This window comes from Schistocerca gregaria, chromosome 9 (assembly GCF_023897955.1).
Source record: "Schistocerca gregaria isolate iqSchGreg1 chromosome 9, iqSchGreg1.2, whole genome shotgun sequence".
NCBI classification, from domain to species: Eukaryota; Metazoa; Arthropoda; class Insecta; order Orthoptera; family Acrididae; genus Schistocerca; species Schistocerca gregaria.
In genome coordinates, this window is record NC_064928.1 from 162614113 (window position 1) to 162638773 (window position 24661).

The 24661-nt window shown below is 37.3% G+C and overlaps 1 protein-coding gene across 3 annotated transcripts in view; it reads left to right on the plus strand.

The window, feature by feature from the left end:
• LOC126292143 (peroxidase-like) overlaps window positions 1-24233 on the plus strand; it is a 221567-nt gene extending 197334 nt beyond the window's left edge. For all 3 annotated transcript variants that reach the window (XM_049985980.1, XM_049985981.1, XM_049985982.1), the window contains exons 11-14: window positions 8916-9086; window positions 13952-14141; window positions 22231-22336; window positions 22827-24233. In XM_049985980.1, coding sequence (XP_049841937.1) covers window positions 8916-9086; window positions 13952-14141; window positions 22231-22336; window positions 22827-22893 — 534 coding nt within the window. In that variant the 3' untranslated portion in view covers window positions 22894-24233. The remainder of the gene's footprint in view (window positions 1-8915; window positions 9087-13951; window positions 14142-22230; window positions 22337-22826) is intronic.
• The last annotated feature ends 428 nt before the right edge of the window (window positions 24234-24661 follow it).

The following is a 24661-nucleotide window of genomic DNA, read 5'->3' on the forward strand; positions in this document are numbered from 1 at the left end:
CCAATGGAAGACAGAATATGACACTTTCACAATGTTTTACTGGGTATGATTATTCAGAAACATGAATATTCATTTGACTCAAAGACATGAATACTCATTTGACTGCTCAACTGAAATAACATTGAATAGGATGGTGGATGAGAAAAATGACTTTATCAGTGATAACAGAAGTAATAGTGTTCAAGATCATAATGTTAGTGGTAGTGGTGGAAACAGTACTCCTCAAGGAAAAGCTAACAGTTCTGGTGACTACAAACCTTCACCAGAAAAGAAATCCAACACTGTTAGGATTTTAACAAAACTTTCAGAAGAATGTTTTGACTGCATTTACTATGATTATCACACACCTCTACGTAAAGTTGTGACCTATAGCTTGTTATTGAAGAGGCTTTCATCTATAAAAATGCACATTGAACAGTGAAATAATATTTGATTTTGTGGAGAAAGAAAGATATAATGAATATCCACTTCAAGGAAAGAAGGCAGTCAAAAAATTGGAGATAAAACAACACATTCTATTTTGATTTGACAAAGCCAAAAATGAAAGAAAACATGCCCATTAGTGTCACATCATACTTTAGGCAATGCAAAAAGCAAGATATATTATGCACACAAAGTGTAAACATTCTGCAGATTTCATACAAGAAGAATGTAGAATGTGCTGTGAACTACTTTTATGAAAGACAGAGATGTAAAGGAAGCAAAAGACATTCACCAGTCTGGGCTCCATTCTGTCAGACAAGTAAACCAGTACACTGCGAGTTTCCAAATATGTGATACGGCCTTATGAACAATGATTGAAGTGGATTTTTTTACTAATTAACCTCTGATGCAAAGCTACCTAAAAAAAGGAGGAAAAATCAACAGTCACTCTGGTCCAGTCTGCACACAGTACAACTCATAGTCATACAGTAGATGTTGGAGATTCAATGAATGAAAATCAAAACTGTATATTTTCCTCCAGGAAAAACTTTTGACCTGAAATTAAAACTTCTATTGAAGACAATCTTCCATCAGACAGACATTTGGAGGCTAAAACAAGTGGGAAAATGTCGAAAAACATTTAAAATCCTTTTTTGTGAATGCTGTTTATTACAATGCCACACATAGCCAGAAGCGTACACTACTTTAGATTCATGGACTGCTCACAAGAACATAGCAATATGAAGTTGTTCATTTGCAGGTAAAAACATTAAAAGCCAATCTGCCAAAAAACACCAAATTACCTACATATTTCTTCCAAAAAATATAAAGCATATGCAAGATCGATAACAGACTCTTACACACTAAGTCATGAGCCAGAATTTCCATAATGACAATGCATTCTATTATTCATGAACAGCTGTCTGCTCAAGTGTATCAGCTTATGCCTCAATATTCCTGGCAAGCGGCTGGACACATTAGTCCTGAAGGTGAAACTGGATTCAAGAAAGTGGTTCAAGTGGCATTCAATTTTGCAGCTCAGGGATATGAATCTGAGAATTGTCCAGATATTGCTTTTGCCATGTGTGCCTATAGTACTTCGGCTTATTGTTTAATACATTTTGTTGAAGAGCTACATGCACATTTTTAAGTCCAATAGTGGGAAGCTGAATGCTCTCACCATCATATATTCAGTGGTACATAAGGTTTCTAAATCTAACTGGAATACCAAAGTCCTGTTTAAGTTAATAGACTTCCCTTAATAGTTTAGCATGTTTGGATCATAATGTTGACCTCAAGTTTCCCATCACTCAAAAAGCTACAACTAATGGTGGAATGAATATAAACAAAATATACTGGTCTGATACATGAAATACCACATACTGATTCAGAGGGCATGCTGTAGAAATTCTGTTTCTAAGTGATTTTACATGCCCTTTCCACTTTCATTGACAATTCACATGCATTCTAAGAAATTGTGTGCTTTTCACACATTGTACAGTTTCATTATTTATTTTGAGGTTATTGCAGTCTTTTCTATTTTTTCTGTTTTAGAAATTCATAATGCTTGTTTTCTTTATATTAAATGTAGCTTTATTGTTTGATACCCACTTACATACACAGCAAAGCATTTATCAGCTTTCTCTCTTTGTACTTCTGGTGACCTGTCGGTGAGCAGTACCTTAGAGTTGTCTGCAAACAATGTTGTTCAATCATGCATGACACTTTGTGGGAAATAAAATTGTATGTTTTACCTTGCCAGACTAGGAGCTTCACATCATTAGTATTTGCACTTTTTGTGTGGTTTTTAAGTATGGATCCAATTCCATGTGTAGTATGTAAGTACATGTTTTATCGTCAGATAGTCATTTTGTCATGTGAAGTAACTTTAATTAATGACTATGCATATGGTATTTTAAGCAATACATTTGTGATACTGGTTAATCATGTATCCTAGCTGTAGTGCCTTCTGCTGGCCTCACTTTCCTTGTATAAATACCAGACACATTCTGATCATCACCAGCACTTACTATGTACCTACATGTTTAGTTTGACATTGGTACTACATCAGAATATTTTATGGTATAAATGGCTGGTATAATGGCTGTTAATCATGTAAACACTTTTTACCTTTCTTATGTAGCACCATGACTTTTATAGATTTAGCATCAGCAAACTGACCTCAGTTGGTTTCACACTGTTTTTGTTTGTAGCAGATCTGATAATAGCAGTAGCCAAAACTGGTAATAGTGAAATGTAAAAATTTTTGTGATCAAGACAGACCTGTAAAATAAAGTATTGTTGAAGGTTCCAGAATGAGATTTTCACTCTGCAGTGGAGTGTGCGCTGATATGAAACTTCCTGGTAGATTAAAACTGTGTGCCCGATTGAGACTCGAACTCGGGACCTTTGCCTTTTGCGGGCAAGTGCTCTACCATCTGAGCTACCGAAGCACGACTCACACCAGGTCCTCACAGCTTTATATCAGTGCACACTCCGCTGCAGAGTGAAAATCTCATTCTGGAAACATCCCCCAGGCTGTGGCTAAGCCATGTCTCTGCAATATCCTTTCTTTCAGGAGTGCTAGTTCTGCAAGGTTCGCAGGAGAACTTCTGTAAAGTTTGGAAGGTAGGAGACGAGATACTGGCAGAAGAAAAGCTGTGAGGAGTGGGTGTGAGTTGTGCTTTGGTAGCTCAGATGGTATAGCACTTGCTCACGAAAGGCAAAGGTCCCAAGTTCGAGTCTCGGTCGGGCACACAGTTTTAATCTGCCAGGAAGTTTTGTTGTTGAAGGTTGTTTTGTTCTAAGTCAGCTGCCATGCTGTGTTATTGTGTGCATCCTTCCCATGTGTAAAAACATATAAATAGTGAATATGACTAACAAACATCACTCGTCAAACTTAAAGATTGAAGAACTCTAGAACAATGACTCAGAAATGGATGATCTTTCAGACGACATCAGTCAGTTTTCAGAAGACAACGATGACACACGTGAGCTGGAGAGCAAAACCTGTGCTGCTGATAAAAACAATGGTAGTGAGTTTGAAGAAGCTAATGCACAAGTTTCTATTAGTCAGGTTTGTGATTCAGTTCAACAGCCTGCCTTTCATAATGAATGGTGTCATTTTGATGCACTCCATGAATTACCTCTGTTTGAAGAAATGAGTGAAATTTAGGTTCCTGTTGATACATTATGAACAGAACTAGATGTTTTGTTGCAATTTTTTGATCACAGCATGTTTCTAAAAGTAAAGTCAGAAACAAATAAACATGCTACTTATACTACTTCTGAACTTCGCTGTCACAACATAATCAAACCAAGATCTTTATGGAAGAAATGGAGAGCAGTGAGGATACATGAAGTATATTAATTTTTTGCAATCATTTTTCAAATGTGTGTTTTAAAGAAACCTAAATTTAGGGATTATTGGTCTGAAGACACAGTGCTTGCTTCATCATTTGCTTCCCAGCTGATGTCATGAGATAGATCTTTTGCAGTATTAAGGATGCTGCATGTGAACAATAATGCACTATGGATACCTCAACAAGAACCAGGCCATGACTCTCTGCATAAAATAAGACCTGTCTGGGACTTTTTCACAGAAAGATGCAGAAAAGACTTTTATCCATCACAAAATCTGATTGTGGATGAAGCAATGCATCCTTTTTGAGGAAGAATTGGACTCCATGTTTATATGAAAGACAACCCAGAGAAATATGTGATAAAACTGTATGTTGTAAATAATGCTAAACAGGTTTAGTGTGCAATGTTGAAGTTTATACTGTAGGAAAAGGAAATGTTGACAATTCTGTCAAATCCCTGCTGCTGAGGCTATGTTCCTCTTACTTGGGAAAAGGACATGTGGTATACATGGACAGATTTTATACAAATCCTGCAGTCCTTGAAGAAATATGAGAAATAAATACATTGGGAGTTGTAACTGTGATAAAGAACAGGATAGGTTTGCATAGAGACCTAAAAAATCAAAAACTAAATAAAAGAGAAATGACATTTCATTGCAAAGGACACCTTTTCTGTTTAAAATCAAAAGACAGTCATGATGCACACATGTTGTCAACACAGCATAAAAGGAATGTTTCTCATGTCCGTGTAAAATCCGGGAGTGAATATGTTGAGGTAGTAAAGCCAGATGTTGTACTAGGCTACAACTGTTTCTCATGTCAGTGTAAAATCCAGGAGTGAATATGTTGAGGTAGTAAAGCCAGATGTTGTACTAGGCTACAACTTGTCTAAAATGGGATTGACAGGGGAGACCAGCTGATGAGTTACTAGCCCTTCCAGTGAAAGACTGTAAAATAGTGGAGAAAGATTTTCTTCCATATTTTTATGAGGGCAGTTGTGAATGCCAACATTATTCACAAGATTAAAATATCAAAAAAGTGTGAATTAGCAGATTTTATTTGTAAATTAGCAAAGGAATTGGTTCATAAAGGAGGAGCAGAACTAAATAAAGACACACATTCAGCATCTGGAGATGCTAGTACAAACAGACTCACAGCACATTATTTTCCTGAAAAAATGCCGCCAACAAAAAAGAAAACAAATCCAGCTAGAAGATGCTGGGTCTTCTGGAAACAAGTGAAAGCTGCAGGAAAGGTAGTGAGGAAAGAGGCCAGATACTATTGTAAGCCATGTAACAAAGGCCTTTGTGTTCCTGAGAGTTTTGAAAGATTTCATAACTGCGTGAAGTTCTCCAATTTTTAAAAAACAAGAAAAAAACAGTTTCACAATAAAACACTTTGCCCATAAATTAAGCAATTATTATTTCCTGCTGAGAAGTGCTTGTCGCTTTCTATGTGGGAATGACCAGCAACAAACTGTCCATTCGCATGAATGGACACAGGCAGACAGTGTTTGTTGGTAATGAGGATCACCCTGTGGCTAAACATGCCTTGGTGCACGGCCAGCACATCTTGGCACAGTGTTACACCGTCCGGGTTATCAGGATACTTCCCACCAACACCAACCTATCCGAACTCCGGAGATGGGAACTTGCCCTTCAGTATATCCTCTCTTCTTGTTATCCACCAGGCCTCAATCTCCGCTAATTTCAAATTGCCACTACTCATACCTCACCTGTCATTCAACATCATCTTTGCCTTCACACTTCCACCTCGACTGACATCTGTGCCCAAACTCTGTGCCTTTAAATATGTCTGCTTGTGTCTGTGTATGTATGGATGGATATGTGTGTATGTGTGTGTGTGTGTGTGTGTGTGTGCGAGTGTATACCTATCCTTTTTCCCCCTAAGGTAAGTCTTTCCACTCCCGGGATTGGAATGACTCCTTACCCTCTCCCTTAAAACCCACATCCTTTCATCTTTCCTTTTCCTTCCCTCTTTCCTGATGAAGCAGCTGCCGGTTGTGAAAGCTCGAAATTTTGTGTGTGTGTGTTTGTGTGCTTTTTATTGTGCCTGTCTACCGGCGCTTTCCCGCTTGGTAAATCTTGGAATCTTTGTTTTTTATCAATTTTTGATTTATTATACCTGTGTCTGTCTTTCCCAGTTTGATGTTATATAACACCCCTTTTTGCTTTGCTTTTATTTTCTGCATTGTATATTACTCATTGAATGATTTTTTTTGCAGGAAGCAGTAATATCTTGTATTTCATGTTGTAGCTGTGATAGTAATTTAGGGACTGTGGCTTAGTATATTGCTTTAGTAAAGAACTGAAAAAATTTAAGTTGCTGTGAGGACTTTCTAATATCCACATTTATACATCTATTTTAATTAGCTGTTACTGTTGAAGTGACTGCTTTTGTAAATGTCCTTTCAAAAATTAATTTAAACAAAATGCAGAATTTACAGAACTTACCATCTACACCATTTTCCCTATACACTTCATCCCAGGTCTGTTTTGCCAATGCCCTAGAAAAATTGTACATCTGTGTTTGGAGAAGCCTATCTTTAGTTTCATTATCTGACAGTAATGAACATAGGATCAAGATCTTTTAGAAATATTTTACAGTTTTCACTTTTGGTAGCTTTAAGACAGATGCTGAACTTTTTTATACCTTAGTAGCAGCATTTACCATTAGTGCCATGCCAAAAATGTTAAAGGTGTTCAAGAAGTTATTAAGAACTTTACTCTCAACACTCATGTTAATATTCATGTCTCCACACATTATTATGTTGATTTTGGAGGCTGCAACTCTCTCCAGGATGACAGTTAATTTGTTGAAGAAAGTTTTCTCATTACCACTAGATGAGCAGTACACACACAGGACAATTAACTTCATATAGATGTATAGCTTTATTAGTTCAATGGCTGCCAATTAAAAATGATTATCTAGTCTAATGGTAATCAGTTCCTCTTCCACCTTAAAATATATCCCATCTCTGATTTAAATATATGATTTCCCACTCTGTAAGGTAGTTCTACTTGCATGTTCATATGGCAATAGCACTATATGGTACATTTAAGTGTGTCTGCTCCTGTTTCTGAGTCATACCAATAAACACAGTGATCACTCTGTTAAGAAAGTTGGGAATACTGTTAACAGTATCCAGCATGTAATATTTTCAAACAAAGTTGCCTCTACTTTGTTGTTTGCAGCTTTGGCACAGATTTTGCTGAGATCATTCCGAGGTCCAAAAATGGAATTAATGTATCCAATATAATTTTAATCTTGTCTACAAGTTCTCTGATCAAGATTCATCTATCGCGCATCATCAGAGCCTCCTTATGTGATCACTGGCAACCTCATTTGTGGGTGCTGAGGGCCCACCTGAACATGCTTCACTCTACACTAATGAACTTCCATCTTTGAAGGGGTTGTACCCTTCCTATCCGTTTGGTACGCATTGTATAATTCCCAAAGATTTGTTGAATCTTATAGATCATCCCAACTTGAGAATTTCCAGTCTTAAAACAAAATTTGATGCAATAACATTGTTCCACTTTTCCTGTCATTTTACCCTCAACACAAAATCTGAAGGCTAATACTTTGATTTGTTCACTTGTCAATGACTACTCAGTGACTGGTCATTTTTGCATGTGTGTAAGAAAAACCAAACATGTGCACTAAGTATGCCTACAAATATAGAGTGTGTGTGTGCCCCAATACCATTTTTGGTTTCGACAATGATAAACAAGGTTCGATATTTTTTGAACAGCCATTTTACTTTTGAAGTTTGCTACAATGTATCCTAAAAAAAAGCATAGTCTTTCGACCCAAAACAACAGATACCTGACCAAATGTCACCCCACACCCACCTGCTATATTCTCATTACCTGACATCATCAGCTTCCCCTTTACACCCCTGTGTCACAACTATGTATTTGACTGGTCATGGGTTCAGACCCTGGGTCCAGGTCTTCCCAAACAGGGGAGGAATGTAACACAGTTATTAGTTTTGGGCAGTATTGTAAGAAAAGCAGATTCATCGTACGAATATGTGGGATGAGCAGGCAGAAGCAGAGGCACTGGTATCCAACTTCATGAATGAACATGTTCACCTACAGTAAAGCAGGCTATGGAGAGCCACACAATCTTCACGTCATCACAGAAAAGCTTTGTAACTACAAACCAGCCTGAGCAGATTTTCTACTCTGTTGGGCTACCAGAGCATTGGTCTGTACATGCCTGGAAACAAAAAATGTGCTGTTAACCATTACAAAAACCCTCCAATTCTAGTACAGTTATGTATAGTCTGGCAATGTTCTTTGTGATGCTGTGGTTGTGCATGTCTCCACTGTGTTAGAAGCCAGTGAGTAACCGGCACAAATCTGGGCAGCCATCTCCAGGAGACTGGCTCACTCGGATAAGTCTGCAACTGTGGAGTTGGAGCGACTAAAGCAACAGCTAAACTTCTGCCTTGAAGGGCAGTGCTTCACAGACCATGTACACCAAGGCAAGCTTCCTTCCTGCAGCAGTGGACCTCTATGAGAATCCAGGGTTAACGTTTACATCACTGCCACTCCTCACTCTCAGCTGCAGAGTGTTAAGTGGGGTGTGCACTTCTGAGTGAGAAAATGGTACTAGAGAAGCAGGATGTGAATGTCACCCATCCAGCACACCAGCTGCACCATCAGCAGCTGACAGCATATCTGGAAGACAACACAACTGAAGGGGGCATTTTTGTGGCGTAACAACACTTTGATCATTGTAACATGAGACTGAATAAAAGATGGTTTTCCAGGCAGCCGAGTTTCCCTAGCCACCTCTGGCCACTACCAGCACCTCCACTCCCCACAATTCCATCTCTACACAGTAGCAGCCCAACTCAAACTAGGTGGCTACAAAAGTCTAAGCACTCAAATTCAGTCTCTCATTCTTTTCATCCAACCTTATGCCTGTTGTATCTTCTGCCTTGAATATCTCTCTCTATTTCCACAGTATTTTGTTTCCAAAACTAAGTTAAATATTGCTGGCTAGAGGCATTCATCCTATTTCACTTGAACAATATTGATGTAGGTACGTCAATATTCTTCACTAGTACCTGAAATAATAAAGTTTAAATGATTTCAGCTTAACAGGAACATGTTCCAAGCTGACTGGCCTTACGGTCAAGACCTAGACATGTTTGACATAATAAGAGGAAGAGATGGTGGCTTGGGACGCTATAATGATTATCGAGAATTAATAGGTCTACCAAGAGCAACAAAATTTGAAGACTTTACTGATATTATGTCTTATGAGGTATGTAAACAACCATTGTCATTCCACGTTCATTTTTGTTTGTGAAAATGAAACACTAAGTGCTACATCTGAATAAGTCATTTTGGTCCCATTTTCACTTTTGATTTAAATTGGAGTAACTCTCCAAATGGAGCATATTTGAATTGAAACAGATCCAACAGTAGGACTTATGTTGATCCTTCAGATTAGATAACAACAGACAAAAATGAGGAAAGCCAATAGCTCTAATATCTGTAGCTTTAGGCTACACAGAGGTTTTCCATATTTGCATATACTCATAAGTAATTTTGAAAATTGAGGTTGTCCTATTGAGGCCAACTGAACAGTGCTACTGGTGGTCATCTGTCCATTATGAGTAGATAAATGTACATACATACAGGGTGTCTCAATGCTTATTGAGTCAAATTGAAACAGGTGATAGTGGGCCCATGCCCATTATATTGAGATAAGGAGCCAATGGTCAGAGATGTATATTTATTATGTTATTCACATAACTATGCAAACTAGTTCACGGATAACCACGCTACTTAGTTCGTTCGCTCTTTTCCAAAGACCAACGGACAATAGCGAGATGGAGCGAGAGCCCGCAGTAGGCTTTAAAAAAATCACATGCTTCCCACACACACCCCCACTCCCTCACCCCCTCCCACCCATGACCATCATATCATGCTGAGCATCTGCCAACTGCAGTTACATAGTTCAGTGCTGCGAATTTTCTGTTTTACGGTATTCTGCACTGCAATGTCTGACATATAACCATAGTGTCAAGAAGTAAAATCGTACACAGTGTTAGGTAAGTACAGTACCTAAAATGTGTAATGTAAAATGACTATCATCACATAACAATGGATTTCTACAATGCGATGATGTGGAGTAAGGTAATACATATCGGTTGATTATATGGTTACTATGTTTTGTTTTAGGCTGTTTATTACAATGTCATCAAAAAGGAAACATAGTTCCTTGTGGACACATTTCACTGAAGACAAAGATAAAAGAAAAGCAAAATGTAACCACTGTTCAACATTAATAAGTATTGCAGGAGGCTCAAACGGAAATTTAACCCAGCATATGAAAACAAAACACACTTTAATCCCAATAGCGATGGAAAGACAACCACCAATAATGTCTAGTTTAAACTCACTGCAAGCAAATCAAACTACATCCTTATTGCAGAATGTTATTTTGGTATCAGCCTCCCAACAATCAATGAACCGATATATTTGAAGACCACCATCAGTCCGAAAGGTTGAAGAAATAGACAGACAAGTTGTCAAGATGGTAGCTAAAGGGCATCACATTCTACGAATTGTGGAAGAAAGAGATTTTCTAAAACTGATGGAACTAGTTTCTCATTGCCCAAACTACTAACTTCCATCAAGAAAAATGTTATCGAAAAATTTAATATCGAGGGTTCACAACGACATAATGGATGAAGTACAAAAGAAGGTGTAAGCTGTATCTGCGTTATCTCTCAGTACTGATGGTTGGACGTCAAGGAATAATGAAACCTATATAGCCATTGTAGCCCACTTTATAGATGAAGAGACTAAACTTCAGTCAGCATTACTTGGTTGTATTAATTATAAAGAGTGGCATACCAGCCAAAGCTTGTGCAATTTCATGAAAGACATTATGACAGACTGGCATATTTCATACAAAGTTGCTGCTATTGTTAGTGATAATGCAGCAAATATCTTATGTGCTGTCAGACTTGGTGAGTGGCGATCAGGCTCATGTTTCACCCACTCTCTAAATCTTGTTGTACAAGAAGCTACTAAAGAAATATCTGACATTTTGGCACAAGTTAAAAATATTGTCAAGTTTTTCAATTGTAGCACACAATGCCAAAAAAAACTGATTGCTACATAACAGCAAATGAATTTGTCTGTCCTCAAGTTCAAACAGGATGTCCGGACCTGCTGGAATTCTACTTTTGACATGCTTCAGAGAATAATGAAGGTAAAAGATGCAGTGACTGCTATGTTAGCACTTCTGCACTCTGACCTAAGAATAAAAGAAAGTGACTCGCAAATAATAGAAGGAATTTTGCCCTTATTTAGTCCATTCCATGAAATTATGCTAGAAATAAGTGCTGGAAGAAATGTGACTTTGTCAAATGTTATTGTGTTTTGTAACCTGCTCAACAGTTTTCTGCAGAAGCGTGCTTCTAACAATAAAAAACTGTCGCTGTGCAATCAGTGCTCAAGAAAGGCATGGAAGATTGTGTTAAAGATTTAGAGAATAACATTCTATACGCTGAGTGTACTATTCTGGACCCCCAATTTGGACAGAGAGTATTTTGAAAATCAAAAAGCTTGTGAAGTTGCAATACCACGCCTCAAAAGTAAGGTTGGCAGAGTGCAGTCACTTCAGAGGGAGAATCGAGATATTTTAGTGGCTGATCCTACTGCTAGCGACCCTTCAGCATCTTGTTCTAGTAGCAGCAGTAACGAAAATAAAAAAGACTCTGTATGGGATGAGTATGACCAATAAATAAGAAAAATCACTATACCAGATAATCAACTTGTTGCTGGTATTTGCAAACTCGATAAATACTTCAATGAAGAGTATTTAGATTAAAAAAAACATCTGCTTGAGTGGTGGCACAGGCATCGTCAGTTATTGTTACCAGTGGATGTGGTTGGACAAGGAATGGGTGTCTCTACCTGTCTGTAACGTTACCTATAGCCAGTCAGCCCACTTTTAATTTTCTAGAACTGCTTAGTGTATTTAAACTTTTCACATGCTACTTTATTTTTTTTTTTAAAAAAAAAGGTTGTCTAAGAAACTTGGAGGTTGACATACTTGAAAATATAAATGCTGTTGGTAAAATATTACCCGGATTGAGGAGGGGGGAAATTTGCATCTGGGTAAGGTTTTCTCTCACTTGCAAATGTAAGAAATGTGGAACACATATAAAAGAATCTCACTGTCTCCCACACACAAAACTCAAATGCTGACTTCCTTACCCATAACAACACCAACAAACTTTTTTCATTCTAGCTCCAACAGTCCAGATAATAATAAAAAAAAGGAACCTGTCTCTGCAGCATCAGTTGTTAATCTGCAGGTGACTGGCTGCCATTACTCATTTTTGTTTTTTAATTGCACCCAGGAATTTCTGTTATCATTATACATTTGTATTCCATAAGACACAGTAATTTTATGGCACAGGGTAACCAATGCAAGACTTTTACTTTAGACATTACCACACAACTCAGGTGAAGATTTTCTATATTATATTCATACATACATTTACTAAAGCTACAAGACTAGGTCTGACCAGAGTGGATCAGTCAGAAAAGTATGTTGTAATTAAACAGTTAGGAGCATGAAGGTTATAGTGGAGAAGAAGAAGTCAGAAAAAAACAAAATGTGTAAAACATGAAACTTTAATTTCATTTTGCACCTAACCAGAGACCACATAATGTATTTGGACTCTGTTACATCTGCTAGTTAATTTGGTAATGGCACCTTAGTGTAAGTTGTCTTCCTGCATGATTCTGTCACCTGTGTCGTAGTCTTTTGTGTGTGTGTGTGTGTGTGTGTGTGTGTGTGTGTGTGTGTGTGTGTGTGTGTGTGTGTGTGTGTGCAAGCAACAATGGAGTACAAAACCTAGTAACTGGCAATGAGAAATTGAAGAAGAACTTGACGTATGTGCCTTCATGTATACATTTTCACTGAAATAGTGTATGTTGGGAAAATTATTCAAGTTAACCATCAAATGCAACACGTCATAAATTGACAGTGAATGTGAGGACAAGGATGCAGTGAGGGAGATACAAGTGTCTGTGGATAATCCTGGTGGCATCAAAATGCCTGTATTCACAAAACAAGTACAGTGGAATTGTATATCTCTATTATCAGGAATAAGTTCTTTGTGCACAAGATATCAGACAATCTGCAAATAAACTACCTATTGAGTCTCATTGGGTCTGAGTATGCAGTTCTCACCATGGACCTAGCTTATCTTCAGAGGTCAGAGGACATGACTTTCAATGAATTAGTGAAACTAATGGAAGACCTTAAGTGATTCAGAATGCGGAATATGCATTCACAGGCCAAAGCCCAGCCATGCTTATGTTTGGGAAGTATCTAAGGATTCAATTAAGTCTAACCAAATCATGTGACATCGAGCTAAAGCTAAGAACTAAGTTAACACTTGAGAAGAGTCATATATTCAGTATTGGAGATTTTGTATACATGAGACATGGTATAAACTCTGATGCATAGGAAAAGGGAGTAGTTTCGGAAAGGGGAGGAAATGTTATGCACACAGTAAAAGATCTTAGTGGTAATACTCATAGGATACATGTGGACCAAATTTTGGCATCCATTCCTCGTAATAAGAGTGCTATTTCTGAAACTAATATAATGCCAACCATTAATGATGATGGTGTAATGGGTTTCAACTCTGATTCTGAAACTGACAAGATGCCTGAAAGCAAACAATTATCAGCCTCTGTTGTAAATGAGCCACCTGTAGCCATACAGAATAATGAACCTGCTGTGACCCCAGCTGCTAAGCAAGATGTCCAGGATGTTCCAATGTTGTGCCATAGCTCCAGGATTATTAAAAAAACCAGTGAGACTTAACCTTAAGTTATCCCTTTTTTAGATGGGGCAGCTGTTACATCTGCTAGTTAAGTTGGCAATGGCACCATAGTGTAAGTTGTCTTTCTATGTTCTTTGGTACAATATTATCATCTTTTTTGTAGTCTTTTGTGTGTGTGGCTACTAATGTAATGTTTTATTCAATCAAAATGAGTATTTGAATGGCGAGAATATGAAATGCACAAAAATAGTTATTTACACACTGTGTACATTAAAAAAAAAGCACATAAATTAACCTTTCTTTTAAGGATGCCATGACCTTAAAACAGTATTATGAAGACCCAGATGATGTAGACCTGATGATGGTGATGCTGGAGAACGTCAGCTCAGATATACTGACTGTGAGGCAGATCATTGTTGCAGAACAGTTCTACCGTTGGAAGTGTGGAGACAGATTCTTCTATGATTATGTTGGGTCCCCTTACCCCTTCTCAGAAGGTATCAGTTATTTTCTCATTGCTTCACATTTTTCATTGTTGAACAAGTCTGTATAAACTTTGTTGTTGTTACAGTACAATCTAACGTATCTATTTTCATTCTATCAGCAAATATGGCTTACATGTGCATTGGAAGAGTAAATATTACCTTTATTAAATTCATTAACACATTTGCAATATGGCACCTCTTCTCTCTTTTCATTACCGTATTTTGTATGTGTTTTCAAATTACATTAAGTTTCAAATTTTGATTAATCCCCTCCCCCCACCCCTTTCTCTCTCTCTCTCTCTCTCTCTCTCTCTCTCTCTCTCTCTCTCTCTCTCTCTCTGTGTGTGTGTGTGTGTGTGTGTGTTTGTTTTTGTGTGTGCATGTGTCTCTACATCAATGTTGAAAAGTTAAGCAGAATCCTGAAATAACAACATGTCTACATTCATTCATTAAAACATCTTGTTCCATGAATCCCATCATGAAGTTCTTTTTGTGTTCTGTTGTGTTTAGTGTTGTAGAGTGAGATGAGTAAAGCTACATATAATCTGGCAAAAGCCGACAAAAAAAAAAGGTGTGTTCCATTTGGAACTGATATCCTTCAAATAATCACTGCAAAATGTTACTCCTACGGGCGAAAATATGTTTAAAAAGTTCCCATTTAGATGTTCCAGTGTCTCTTTTCTTAAATATACATTGAATAATATCACCTTTTATCTTGCTTTTCATTGATTGCACAACCTCTCATGCTTATATAATGTACAAATATTACAAATGTTTTCTCTGTGTTCTTGGAAACGTACATAATTAAACTTACAATTGAAATTAATGATTCTTCATGAATCTGGTTTGAAAATGTTGGTTGACAAATTGTGGTAACAAGTTTGAAATAATCAGTAATTTGATACAAATAAGTTGTCAAATTGAAACTTTACAAAATATCATAATACCATTTGTCAACAATTGCATCAGGTTACTTGTTAGTTACATTGCAAATACTCAGTAACTTTACATATATATAAAACAATAAATAGTTTAATTTTTACAGTTTTTTGGAGTACCAGTATGCTGTTTTGAGAAATTGCAATGTGAGTGTTTGTTTGCGAGATTGTTCAGTAAGTAATGCAACACTTTTTTTCTGAAAGCAGATTGTATTTATTCAAGACTCAAACATACAGTACTATTCACCATTGTTTTGGCTACTAAACTCTAATTTTCAACATAATCTCTGTTCAATCAACAGTCTTACACCACCTTACTGGGAAGGTCCATATGCTCACATGGTATCACTCTACTGGCCGAAGAGAGCCAATGTCTTCCTGCATCAGTAACCTCCCCATCATCCATGTACTACTTTCTGCAGAATGCTGCCTTCATTGGGCCAAACAGAAGGTTGGAGATCAGGGCTGTAGAGTCCAATGCCATTTCATGACCTCCACCAGGAGCAAAAACTTGTATGGTGCCTTGCATTGTCATTGAGAAGAAGAAGTATATTTGCATTTTTTGTGGCGATGAACATGTTGAAGTCATTTCTTCCATTTCATAACGCCAGCACAATAAAATACAGAGTTGGTCATTGCAGCATGAGGGTGGACATCAAACATAACAACCCCCTGAAAGTCCCACAAGACTGTCTCCATGACTTTACTGGCTGAGGGTGTGGCATGAACTGTTTCTTTGGAGGTGAAGTGATGTGACACCACTCCACAAATTGCCGTTTCGTTTTCTGTTTGAACTAATGAACCCATGTTTCATTGCCCATGTCAATTTTTGACAAAAAATTGTCATGACAAGCCTCATAACTTTGAAGCAATTCTGCACATGATCCTTTTTTGGCTGTTATGGCCTTCTGTTAGGCAGTGAGGAGCCCAATGAGCAAACACCTTTGAATGTGTCAACTGGTGGATGAGTGTGCCAGCACACCAACAGAGATGTTGAGTCAAGAGACAAGGTGTTTGATTGTGATCCATCTGTCACCTCAAATGAGAGTGTGTGCATTTTCCAACACTGCAGGAGTCACAGCTGTGAGCAGCCAGCTGGCACGCAGGAGATTGGAAAGGTTGACACCACCCTGTTGCCATGATGCCAGAAACCTCATCCAACAACTCACCATGCTTTTGTTCACTTCCCAAGCGCCTTTCATATCTGCAATGATTTTGTTTTCACCAAACAAATTCTATGACAACTCTCTGCTTGGAATGCGCCTCTGTTACAGACGCCATTTTGAAGACTTATGCATAGTGCCGCCACATATAAAAACTTCATGAAACTGTGGGGGCTGAAGCAGGAATACTCCACAATGTCCCCAACAAATTCCACATTTTTTCAACTGATATTGGTTGAGAAAAAAAATTGTTGCATTACTTATTAAATGCCCCGGAAACATTCCACGAGGGAAAAATATATCTAACAACAAAGATGATGTAACTTACCAAACAAAAGCATTGGTATGTTGATAGAGACAGTAACAAACACAAACACACTCACAAAATTCAAGCTTTCACAACCCATGCTTGCTTCATCAGGAAAGAGGGAAGGAGAGGGAAAGACGAAAGGATGTGGGTTTTAAGGGAGATGGTAAGGAGTCATTCCAAACCCGGGAGTGGAAAGACTTACCTTAGGGGCAAAAAAGGACAGGTATACACTCACACACACACATATCCATCCGCACATATACAGACACAAGTAGGCATATATTTTACTCTGTTACTAAAGTCCTTTGTTTATCTATAATATAATCACTGAGTATATTCTTCATGAAAATTTACTTGTTCTGTTTTAACTCCCTTATTTAGTGTTACCTACCTACTGGAAAATTCTGACTGTGTACCACTGTGTTACACAAGACATCAACATCAATTGTTTCAAAATATCTGCAATGATTGTCATTCAGTATTTATGACGTACACCTTTTTCACTTCAGGATATCATTCTTGTGTGTTATGTGTATAAATATGTCACTATGAATATTGTGTCAGTGAATATGTGTAAAACAATGTTTGTGTATCTCATGATCAAGTGCAAATGCACCATGAGTACACATGCTTGGCGGTCTTATCAGCAATGTACAGTATCTGGTTTGACACCTTGTGATTTGGTTGTATGAGACCTCAGTTAATCTTATATTACACCCGATGTACAGGGCCCTGAGATACCACTTACGTTGGGGCATTGGTATCTAGGACCATAGTTACATTTAAGTCAAATCTCTGGGAGTTAACTACTGCTTGCACTGTTTCCTCACCTTCCCTTTAATGGTTAGTGTTTTCTTTCTGGTACAATTCATCTTTTATATCTCTGCTCTGATCGTATCTAATAAAACAGTTTTTAGTCAGCTTTATGCCCTTACCCCCCCTCATTGGACATTGGACAGGGGCCTGGGTAACTGGGGTATTAACCTCCTCATTTGAGGTTATGTCAGTTAAGTGTACATTGTGGGTTTGGTTCCTGTAGTTGGTGTCTTGTGTAGCTCTTGATTCGAAATCTCGATGGACTTTCCCACTATTAGAAATGTAATTTTTGTTATGTTGACTATAATCAGCTGTTGGTGGGTTGTTTGATTGTCTGTTTGTGTTTTGCCCTGGTCAGCTGTCATACTGGTTGTTGCCATTAGTTGTCTGTGCATTCTACGCCTGCTGGCTGTACAATCTCTGATCAGTATAAGCTGACTGGTTAAAATTTTGACCCTGTTGGTCCTCATAATCTCGTTTATATTTTTGGTCTTTTCCATTGCTCTATTGCCATTGCTGCAAGGTGAGTATGGTTGGCAACCTTGTTGATTATTGTTATCATTTTCACCTTGCTGTTTGGCAATCTTGGGGACTCAAGCGGTGTGCTGACACATTGTGTTTGCACTGGTCCTTCCTCATAAATAAAGTGGGCAGAATCAAACACTGAAAAGAAATACTCTAGGTCATGTTCTGGAATGGTAATTAACTTTTCGCAGGTGTGGGCAGGCAGACAGCTTTTCAAAATCCATAGCACTTACACAAGGGAGAATGGGTTTGAACAGTACCAAGTTCTTTTTAAATACTTCTCAGAGTATTTTCTTAGCTGTCCCCACGTTTGCTGCTGAATGGTGACGGATTGAAAACTTCACAGTGCAACCTCCCCTGTACCGTGGGAGACCAAAATATATCCAAAAATGCTCACTTGAACTGTTGATAAATGTGGCATCTATCTGCCATATCTGTGACTCATAGCGAGACACTGTCTTGCATGTCCTACACCAAAACAGACCTTTTGTGTCTCTTCTCAGTTTCCAGGCAACGCATTATGAAAGGCCCTTGTAAACATCACCGGGTTCATTCTTTTGCCTTAAAATGAAAAAATAAGGAACTGTCTATGCCGTAATAAAGATTCATCAGGTAATAAAGTGGAAAGACTTGTAACACTGTGTGGTTGCACAAGGCTTAGGCCTGTCCCACCCCTCATTAAATCGACCAACACTTATACGAATAAGTGTAGGAACAGTTATTATTATTATGTTCTTTAAGTTTGTTTTTGGGTTTTCAGAAATACTGTGGGAAGAAAGTGTATTTATGTTGCAGATAACGTGGAAGACATTGTCCAACGATCACCATGAAAGTTCGACGTAGCGGCAAGTTGGCAAGGAATAAAACGAATGCTGCAAACTACCGTGAGCCATGGAAGAGCCTGGGCTGCGAGGGCGTCAAGCTTCCTAGGTCATTGTTGGACAATGTCAAAGGAAGAGATATTCTGCTTTCTCTTTGTAAACAGATTGATCGAGTCTTGAAAGGTTCATGTAAAATGTATAGGCAGGTGACACATTAGGTAGGACCCGATGCCTATATACTTCCACAGTTATTAAAAAGTTGTTAAATGGCAAAACCAATAGTTATCATTTATATAGGTAAAAAGTAGTAAAGATATAGGAAAGGAAGAGTTATGGTGTCAGAACGAAAAGTGTTCCATCGCTCAGCAACGAAAGAGGATGTAAACAGCGCACGTTACGTGGTGAAAACAAATCAACTGATAAAATAGTAAGTCTGTAATTAAGCATTAAGCCACATAACACTGCAACTGTCTGTTGACGATGTGGAATTTTTTTGGTACATGGGATTATATTCTGAGTATGGCTACATGAAGGTACAGTAGTCGGCAGCAGTTATGACCCTCTATGTATAGCTCACATAGGGATCACAAGGATTAGATTCGAATAATTACTGCATGCACAGAAGCATTCAAACCAATCATTCCTCCTCCGCTTCACATGTGAATGGAACACAAAGAAAACAAAATAACTGGTACAATGGAACATACCTTCAGCCATGCACCTCACGATGGTTAGCAGTATATTGATGTACGCATTTGGCATTTGACTGCTTGGAGTCAGATTTTCTTTTATTACTTTTGCAACACTGATCAGGCTACTCTGCAACTTTTCATCCACTGCTTTAATGCCTAAATCTAACCTAGCCAACAATTCATTCTCTTTCTCCTTCATCATCTCCTCGACTAATTCCACGTGAGTTATATGTTCCTCAACTATCTTTTGTGCAAAGGTGCTACCTTGGTCTAGCATACCTGCTTCAGCCCTATCCTATAATTCCCACTCCTTTTGCACAGATGGAGTGTTTAAATTTAAATTACCTAGTTGCAATGACAATTTCTGTACCTTATCCAGTTAAAGTTTACATACTGACTGCAACTAATTTGCAGCATCCATCAGTGTGTCCAAATTCTTACATATTTGAAAGTGTGTCTGTTGCATTTCTGTGGTAATGACAACACTGCACTGTGGCTGATATTAAAACTGAGATGTGTAGAAACGTATATAAAACAAGGAAAATATGTGTAACATTCAAAGTTTGCCATTACTGCAAATTGTAAATGAGCAGTGTCGTTCCAATATCACGTGACTATCCTCCTTTTATGTTGAGAACATGCACAGTAAATCAAGGAACATTGAATAAAAACAATAAACTATGCTTACTACATGAAAATACAGACTCTGTGTTTTTTCTATTCTTGCTAGAGTAAACTATGACCAAATATTCCATTGATGCCAATGATGAAATGTCACTCAGAGCATCTGTTTTTGCATTGTGATGGATAATATAGGACATAAATGCATGAAGTGCCTGTGTTCTTGCTTTCTGGGTACGTAGCTGTACATGTTGTACATTTTGATGGAAACAAATATGCTATGGATCACGTTTCATCATTGGTATTAAGATAATCTTTGGCCATAGGAAGCACTACTGCATCACTTACATCTGTGTGATGCCATTACTTCAACAATCAGTTGGCCCTGATAATAATAATGTTTGATATTTTCAAAATCTTGGATTTTCATAATGAATTTATGCAACAAATGCTTGGAGAACATGTAAAGCAACATATTTACTGTGGATGACTTGGTGGGTAAATTTTGCTATGTTTGAGATATTAGATAAAAACAGCAACTGAGTAGTATAAGAAGAGGATTAATGGCTTTCTTCGAAGTAACTGTTTCTCTGTCAATACACATTAAAACTCAGGGTTATTTAACAGTAAATAATATTTGTTTTATCATACAGTGTTGTTCAAGACAATACAAGAAAACTTATTTTGCAACATATTTTGATATCTTATCTGTTCCATTCAAATTTAAACATTTGTCATGCTACTCCACAAGATTTTCTTTGCATTAGGTGCACTCAGTTGTGACCAAGGTGTTCAGCCATTCAATAACATCTTTTCTCAGTTCATTGTCAATCCCATAGTGATTTATGCCAAAACCATTCTTCATTCTGGGAAAAAATTGTAATTACTCAGGGCCAAGTATGGGATATAACGTGGATGATTAAAACTTCCCACTTAAATTGCCAGATCAGATTGTTTGTCAATGCAGCAGAGTAAATATGAGTGTTAATCATGAAGAAGTACTACACTGCTGGATTGTAATCTGAACCATTTATCTTGAATGGTATGGTATAGTTGGTGAATGGTCTGACAGTGGCTGCTGCATTTATAATCCCTCCTCCAAGCATAAAGTCGATGAGTAGAACACCCTTTGAATCCCAAAACACAGTGATCATAATCTTTTTCATGTTCAGAATTTCTTTGCCTTCTTTTGTTTTGTTGGGGACTGACAATGACGTCATTCCATTAACTGTCACTTTGGACTTTTATGCAGAACACAGGTCTCATTGTCAGTAACAATATGGTTCAAACACTCCTTACCACCCTTGTCATACTGAGTGAGAAAAGTCAGTGCAACTCCCTTTCATTGTTTTTCATGTTCATCTATCAAAAGTTGAGGAACTTTCCTGGCACCCACTTTTCTATAGCCCAAATTATCACTAGCAATGTGATAAACAACTGATTGAAAGCATGTGCTCAGTCCATCAACAGTAAAACATTTATGGTGTTGAATATCTTGTCAATCACAACTGAACATTGGCATAATCGTTTCTCTGCATGAATATTCGTTCATCTAACATTAAATATGATGCACTATATTCAAATTGAAGCGTTGTTCATCAAATTTCTATAAACGTTGGTTATTTTATCTCAAACTTGATAAGATTGTTACAATTTGTTACACATTTTGAAACCACTCCTGCTTCTGTTATTGTCATAATGCCACACTTGATGAGGAAAGTATATAACACAGACATGGGGTAGGGGGAGAATTGCACAGCTCGTCTATTAAATTATTTTGTTTTTAACTTTAGAATGACCCTTGTATACAAAGTAATTGGGAAGCTGTTCCCATAGTTATTGATATGAATGGTTTATCACTAGTCATAATTTGTTCTTAGTACAATTTACAGTAGCATGCTTCTTCCTGCTGACATATAACTTGACTCATTTCTCATCTCTGTTGTGTTTCCTTCATCTTGAGATTTGCAGCATGTGATGTGTGAAAGGGTAAAAGAGGGAATGAAAACCCAGTTCTCTCTTATTCAAGCACCACTAGATAGGCATGTTTTAGCGATCTGAGCTAAGGTGGTGATTTATATTGCACTAGTTCTGTAAGCACATCTCTGCATCTTTGCTTTCAAAATAAGTCATGTATCTAAACATAGCGGAATCCCAGTTCTGATATGCTTTTATTACGTTGTCTCAGATTAATTTTTGTCTGGCTTGTTTGCAGATCAGATAAATGAAATTAAAAAGGTAACCATGTCCAGAATAATTTGTGACAACTCAGATAACATAACCAGAATACAGACCAACAGTTTCAAGAAAGTCAATGACACGTAAGTGGATTTCTAAATGTATTTTGACAGGAGATAAATGGCAATCATTATAAAACTGAGGTGGCAGCAGCCTTTCTCAGATTAGTAGCTTTTCTTCTAATTTACTATGTTACCGTACACTTGCTTGGTTTAAACATGTCCAGTGTTAAGCATTACAGTGATGAATTATTGTCAATACTGACTCACTATACATATGAACTTTCTATGATTTGCTTGTCTTTCTCTTTATTGATGGTATCTTTGGAATATGATAAATGAATGTAAGAAAAAGTAGGGGAAGACCCCAACTCTCATAGAAAACTAACAATATCCATATGTTGATCCATTTTTTTTATTACTATTAGTCCATTCTTGCTTTTCCCCACTGCATTTCAACTTAGATCTTGGCTGCCTCTTGTGTGTAACTGAGATTCTCTGATCCATTTGTGTCAAACATCTGTTCCTCAAGATCTGAATTTATGTCCTGTCATTGGCAATATTGTTTTTCCAGGAATCCAGCAATAGACTGCACTCTCATTCCTGAGGTGGATCTGAGCTACTGGAAAGAGGAACAGTGACTATGTGATGACACCAACCAGAATTTCATAGTCTCGTTCTCAGTAGCACCAATCTCAATCACCTTAAAGCTGAAAGTTTAAATGTGTGTGGGATGATATTTGTTCAGCGATGTGCATGACTCCATATTTTTGATAATATTAACACACTATTTAAATCCCATCAAAGATCAGTTATTAAGTGTAACCAGTTTATTTACTATGAGGCCACAACCAACAATTTTTAACAGTTACAATCCAGTGGTAAAGCTGAATGTGCCACTGTGGGACAGAAATAGTGTTCACATTTTATACAAAAACGACTGAGTTCACTATTATCACAAACTTGTAGTAGTTTAACAAAGACGATTACACTATGGTAGTTGAATTAAGTCAATCCATAATTAGACCACTGTGTCCACCAGTGCCTCACTCTGACGACAACTAAGTTCCATTTGTACTTTGAAAAACAGTATAGATTGCACAAATCACATTTATTGGTGACCTTTTTCATTCCAAGGGTGGACATGTAATGAATCTCACACCTGCCAGTGGATGGAGTTTAGCATTCAGAACGTGCATGACGGCAGCATGCATCAACACCATGACTGCTCTCAACATAGTTGTTACACATGTTCTTTCAGATGGCAGCTACCAATTTTGGGTGACATTCAACAAGTATTAGATAGATGTAACAACAAAATGTTATTCTTTAAATTACATATTGCTTTGAAAATGCCAAAGTTGGAATTTACTGTTCTTTATGAATGCCAAGAACTTATGTGATTTTTATTTATAGAAAATGTTGCTAGTCATAACTTTAGAAAAATACATGGAACTATTACCCTCACACAACGTGAGTCCTCTTGTTTTTATGAATAAGCACCACATTTCAAATTAGAGGAACTTTCTATTTAAAATACTTTAGAGGAAAGTGGGAATGCTTAACCTTCTGTTGGCATATGTCACTATATGGAATTACACTGATTAGCTCACAAAATTTTACATGTATTGAACTATATTGTTAGAGCCAGCTGCCCCAACGAAAATTAACTGCGCCACTGAAATCAGAACATTCAAAATAAGCATCTGAATAAAAAATTAGAAATGAAATTCGGTCTAAATTTTCGTACAGATATTACATGCAACAGATAAACATATTGTAAACAAATCAGCAAAAAAAAAGAACTGGTTGTCTAGGAGACCAGAAAAATATAACGGATGGAAGAATCGAACCTGATATGTCACAACTGCAGCTACAAATAAAATGATGTGGTGTTAGATTTCATTATCATGTAATTACACTCTGTAATAAATGATCATTTATAAACATGGGAATTACATTTGAGTGAGTATTTTATGAATCATTGCAAAACTATCTTTATCAATTTAACCACTAGAATTTTTTATCATTTTTTCCACAACTGGCATAAAATCATTGCACAAATCTGATCCTAAAAGCACTAATCAATATAATTTTCCATTTGTATCACTTTTTATGTTGGACCCTTTAAGATACGTTAATCAGCATCATCGGAAAATCTGTCAAACAAGAAAGAAACAAATCAGATGTAATCTATAAAGAGCACGTATATAAAGTTCGAATTATGTTCTTGAATATAGACAGGAAACACTGTAGGATGAACTGTTTGAATGAAAATTGCCAACATAGCTCTAATTGTGACTTCTGTATCAGATTGTAAAATTGAGGTGAGAACTAGGATATACTCGCGGATATACAGCAACTATAAAGGATTTGATTGATGTAGATGCAACTGAAGCATTTTCAGAG